This window comes from Lycorma delicatula, chromosome 3, assembly GCF_047948215.1.
Source record: "Lycorma delicatula isolate Av1 chromosome 3, ASM4794821v1, whole genome shotgun sequence".
Lineage (NCBI taxonomy): Eukaryota > Metazoa > Arthropoda > Insecta > Hemiptera > Fulgoridae > Lycorma > Lycorma delicatula.
Genome location: NC_134457.1, coordinates 35,567,347 through 35,573,579, shown reverse-complemented (window position 1 = coordinate 35,573,579; position 6,233 = coordinate 35,567,347). Strand labels below are relative to the sequence as shown.

The 6,233-nt window shown below is 24.7% G+C and overlaps 1 protein-coding gene across 1 annotated transcript; it reads left to right on the top strand.

The window, feature by feature from the left end:
- The first annotated feature begins 256 nt into the window (after nucleotides 1–256).
- LOC142321493 (ejaculatory bulb-specific protein 3-like) lies at nucleotides 257–5,360 on the top strand. Its single transcript, XM_075359625.1, has 2 exons — nucleotides 257–531; nucleotides 4,941–5,360. The coding sequence occupies exons 1-2, from the start codon at nucleotides 339–341 to the stop codon at nucleotides 5,135–5,137; spliced, it is 390 nt and encodes a 129-aa protein (XP_075215740.1). The 5' UTR covers nucleotides 257–338; the 3' UTR covers nucleotides 5,138–5,360.
- Nucleotides 5,361–6,233: the final 873 nt, after the last annotated feature.

Here is a 6,233-nt window from a genome sequence, read left to right as displayed (position 1 = left end):
ATCGTGAGCAATGAAGTTAGAACATTCTGGTAAAATGTAAACTTTCATGTTGACAAGTTCATTTCGGCACAGAATCAACAATATTTTAAGAAGAAAAACTTTTGTTTTTAGTGGTAGGGAGAAGCGTTATAACAAACTGTAATTTGGGGGGCAGGACATGATGCTTGAGGGTGGGTGGTTTTTAGGTAGGGAGAGAAGAGTAATGACGTCAAAGGACCATCAAGCTTCTTGGGATATAAATGTAGGATCAAATTGTGGTAGAATCAGTCAACAGTATCAGTTGCATTAAGACGATTAACTAACGTATAGATCAGTACAACAATAAACCGACTTTCAAGATGATGAAATTCGTACTTATTGCTTCTTTCTTAGTAATCGCCGTCTCCGCTAAGCCGGCTGACAAGAAATACACCACCAAATACGATAATATTGACCTCGATGAAATTCTCAGCAACGACAGACTTTTCGCCAACTACTTCGCATGTCTTATGGAGACTGGCAAATGCACTCCTGATGGTACCGAATTGAAAGGTATGTACTTTCTCATAGTTTATTTAAAAAATTAATAATTTTGACTTATAGAATAAAATCTTTAATAGAAGTTTTATAAAATATATATTAATTTAAATTTAATAAAATTAATTTAATTTAAATTTAATTAATAATTTTTCTTTAGATAAAACTTGTTTGATAATTCACTAATTTTTTATTTTTAAAAGTATAACTTAGTAAAAATCTTCGAATACATTTTTCTCATTTTTTAAATGTTAAATACTAACTAATTTAGTACCAATCCATTCTAATAAAGAACAAAAAATTGTATATCCAATTATTCTGTTATACCTTGTAATTTTTCTCCTAAAAATAATTCATATAAAGTATAGAAACAAATTATAAACTAAAAAGGTGGTATGTTATAAACCTATTAACCATATTTTTTGTATATTATTTTTGTTTACAATAAGATTTCTATACATTAAAGAAAAAAATTATTTTTTTTCAATTATATAAATTTAAAAATTAATATTTTTTTAAATTGTAATCCATAAATCTCTGTTATAAAAATATTATTTTTATTACTTACGTATTTATATATTTTTTTAAAGATACATTATAATACTCTTTTAAACAACAAGCATGAAAGAAAAGTTGTAGAAAAAAATAGTTATGTAAAAATTAAAACATAAAATATTCAAAAAAATTAATATCAACATTTTATTGTAACCTACCTAAATTTTAATAGCATTTTTCTTTTTAAAAATAATTAAATTATAAATTGTAACTTATTAAATACATAAATTACAAATTTGTTGTTCGTTCTTAAAATATTTTTAAAAAATAATAATTTTATAAGATTTGTGGTAGACCAGGTATTAAGTTTGAAAATCTTTTGTGATATATTTGTATTTTTAATTTGTTGAAATCTACCTAAAAACTAATATTAAACTGAAAAAACCGTTAGATAAATTTGAATATAATCTTCATTATTAATTTGATGTGGACAGCACATGACTTCCTTGTACGCTTTACATAAAATTTTATTTCATTAATAACTTCTGATATTTTTTCATATATATATATATATATATATTGTTATTATTGAATTCTTATTTATCGTAAGAATTTTTTTATTTTAAAAACAAAAAAAGGTTTTTTAATTTTTTTTATTAATTAAATATTATTATTATTATGCTTTTACAGCCAACATGGGACCACTTAAGTCAATTTTAGTTGATCTTTTCTGAGAAAAGCGTGTTATTTTACTCTTTCGAGCTGCCCAGTATTTCTTCATCCGTTCAGATCTTGCTTTCTTTTCTTCATCCGTAAACACCCTCTTCGTTGTATTTTGTCGTTTGTCTGTCTTTTGTTTAAATCTAATGCTTTTATCTTTTAGCTTTGTAATTTTTCCAGTTTTATTCTGTAGGTCAGTCAGGGAAATTCCCAATTCTTTCATATCTTCTCTAATTTCTTTGATCCATCCTACTTCTAGCTTTTGGAACCAGAGCTTTTCAATGATATTTCTTGACAGTCTTGTTTGCGGTGTCCTTATGAGATGACCGAAGAAAGAGATTCTTTTTTTCCGCATAGTATCAGTAACAGGCTCTATTTCTCGATACACCACCTCATTTGGCACAATCCACCATTGGCCTTCATTTTGGTGTTTTTTATTGATACACGTTCTGACAATTCTCCTCTCTATTTTCAGAATTTAATTAAATATATTAATAAAAAAAAAGTTAAAAAAGGTAATGAAGTGTGATTCCAACCGATGTGCCTTCATCTTTTAAGATACAAATATTTCATTAATTAAAACTTTATTTGGCTATAACTCTGGAACCGATGAAAATAAGTACCACTTATGATATATAAGTTGTAAAGCTCTCAATGAGGGCTTATTACTACAGTTAAGAAAAAAATCAAAAATCCAATTTCTTTTGGATTTTGGACTTTTTTCACCACGAAACTAGTCAAAGTGGATTCAGGGATGGTCAAAATGGATATTTCCGTCGAAATCTGAAAACCGAGATTTTTTGCGACCAAAATACTTCCTTTACTTTGTATAAGGTAGTAAAAAATAGAATTGAATAATTTTTACTAAAATAATAAATACATATTTTAATGAATATATATTATATTGTTTTTTACAAATTATAAACAAATATATAGCATTCATTATATATACAACGCAATGTACAAATCTATGTGATATACATACAACCAACAAATAATAAAAAAATAAATTGGAATTATTATGATAATGTAAAATCATTATCCAAACTAACAAACCATGAATTTTTATATTATCATATAAAAATCTTCTCATGAAAATATCTCATATTTTATTCAGAACTAAAAAAAAAAATATATTAACGAATACATTTTATTTCAATTTCATATTAAATGAATATATAATTTAATTAATTATCACAAAAAAATCCACACTTTGTAATGTAAAATCCGCAATGTAATTTCAAACAATACTTCTACATATGGATTAAATAAAGTTTTTTTTTTTATTCATACTATTTTAGTTTCTGTTCTTAAACGATGTCTAAGAAAAAAAGAATTTACTTAGTCACTAAAAAGAGAAGAAAGCTCATGTATGAAATTTCAAGTTATCAAAAAAAAAAAAATTTCTTTAAATTTATTTTAAATTGTTTTGTTTTGAGGTATTTATGAACTCCATTTTTTCATGAGGAATGTTCACTATTATTATACATTAAATATCACTAATCATCAGTAAAAAAATTCAATTAATATACATCAAATTATTGATTAACCTATGATTCCATTTACCAAATCATCAATTTAATAAATCACACATTTTCATTATTACTAAGCATCTTAAACTTACGTTAATTTCTATCATTGTTTTCATATTTTAAAATAATTTTATAAGTGCTTATTTTTTTATTAAAAAAAAAAGAAAAGATTTTTCATATAATAATGTACATATACCTGTCATATCTCTGTGTACTGATTTTAGCATACGGATTTATTAAATAAAAGAATTTTGGAAGGTTTTATTCCAGATTAACATCAAAATATCAATTGATCAATAATTGATTGATTAATTAATTATAGAATGTCAGAAATTTTGAAATTATTGATATGTTTATTATAGTTCTTAATTATCAGATTTTCTCTGCAGGATAAATTGCATCGATATCTCCTTTATAAGAAAATATCTAAGTGTCATAGATGAAAAAATCCAAAATAAATAAATGAAAAAAAAAACATATATTTTTTTATGTAAACCAATATTGTATGTTATATTATTTAATATTAAACAACTTCCAGTTTTAACTTACCTTAGGAGTTTTCAAAAAATCATTTTTATACATTAGTGTGATACGCAAAAACCAAAGATTAGGCTCATTACTTTTACAACTCATACATATAACAATACACGTATAAAAGGAAATTATATTATTAATGACTATTCTCTACACAATCTTCTGTCAAAACTTCAATTATACACAGCCAGTTCGAATATAAAGAAAATAAATTAACTATGTTTTAAGAACTGGTAGTGAATTTTCAAGTTTAATCAGTTAAAGAAATTGTAGTTACAAACAGATTTACTTGTCAGTGAAGTATGTTAGTTAATTTAAAATGAACTTGAACTTATTAGCTGTGTATATTACAAGTATATATTACTTGTAATGGTAGATGTAAAATGTACATCAAAATATATAAATTTCCTACCAAGAAACCACATATATTAAATATATTATCATTAATTCTCTTAGAACAAATGGTAAATAAAGTGGAATGTAGAGAATAGATTAATAGTAAAGATTGGCTTCATTAAACATAAAAATTAATTTAATCATATTACAATAAATTTTATATTAAATGCAGTATTTTTTACTTTATATTTAAAGTAACAAGTTTTTCTGTTTATTACATGTACAAACAAAATGGGATGCTATTTAACATATACCATAGAGAAAGAAACAATTTAATAAATGCGATTTCAATAATGGTAGCCAGGAAAATTGTAGACTTTGTTCCAATCACTCTTATTGCTGTAACAATACTAAAGCACCTTTTGGTTCAGCAGAAACAAATAGTACTGTTTTTATTAAAGCAATAATATTCACAAGAAAGAAAGTTCCTAAAATGAATAGAAATGAAGTTGTTAATGGTAGAGCTTAAAATAAGAAATATTTCTGTGGATTTATGAAGCTAGTGTTTTTAAATATATTTGGATAAGGGAAGAAACCAATCAAAAAACACTTCACTCCTCTTTTTCATTAATGAAAATTCTTAAACGAACATTTCTTTATATTAACAATTGAAGAAATGCAATATTATACCATTACTTATTACAATTTAAAATTTCTAAAAAATTAAATATACTGCTTTTGGTCTAATTAAAAAATTCCATTCTATACGGAATAAAAATTTGAATTAATTTAATTTTTTTATTACAGAATCACTCCCTGATGCTTTGGCTACTAAATGTTCAAAATGTAGTGAAAAACAAAAGGAAGGTACAGAAAAAGTCATGAAGTTCTTGATCGAAAAGAAACCAGAACAATTCAATGAATTGGAAAAGAAATACGACTCAGAAGGTAAATACAGAGCAGCCTACAAAGAAGAAGCTGCCAAGCATGGAATCAACATCTAATTTAATTATTAAAAATAAATTGCGATATTGCAATGTTATCTATTTTCTCCTCTTCATCATAAACATATTTTTTTTTAAATTCACAACTTTTATCTTTATACCTAAAAAAAAAATTGTAAAAAGATTAAAATCAACATCAACTCATCTTTGGCCAGCTGTTGAATTATTCTGTTATTATTTAATAAATTAAATTGTTAAATAAATATTGCATTTTATTGTAAGATATCTGATTAATCATTTGTAAACCCATACCTTTTAATGTTATTCAATATATTATAACTGTTATATTTACTGCATTATCCATACAGCACAGCATAACTTTTCTCCTTTCATAGCATACAGATAAGAACAGCTAATGTGGAACTGTAAACAAATCAATGCTTCAAATAAATTTGTCAATTCTATCATTCAAAATAGCCATTGATGGTTTGCACAACAAAAGAAAGAAAACGGTGGGAGGGGGGGGTCAATTTCATGCTATTTGTTTGATATGTGCATCAATGAATTTGAAAAACAACTCAAATTAATTAATATCTATATTTTAAAGATCATTCACCTTTTAGGAACATTTATAAGTAAAATTGAAATTTTTTTTAATTTACTCATTTAGCTGCTGAAGCAGTTGAAATTATTTTGTTTCTTATATTCTCTGGTATAATACTATATTCTCAAAATTTCCTAATCATAAAATTACAAATACAGAACAAAATTAATTAATTAATTATTGAAAGATATTTGAGTACTATGCATTATCATAGGTCCTTAGTATTCTCAGGATATCTCCAGTTTTAGAATTCATACATTCCATTTCTAAAGGCAATATTTTTCTCATTTATGGCTGACGCCAAAAAATATCATCTATCGAATGTTATGAAAAACAGTTGAAGTTAACCATTCATCATGAACAACAACTATGTGAAATAGATGTTATATCATATTAGCTTTCATGAATAATTGGTGGTAACAATTTCAAAATAGAATTAATCAAAGACAAGTTTATGAAGGGGATAAATAACGTCCTACACAAACTTCAACAATTAATATTCAGTGAAATTTGTCCACAAACAAAAAGTGTTCTTAATTAAACCAATTCGTG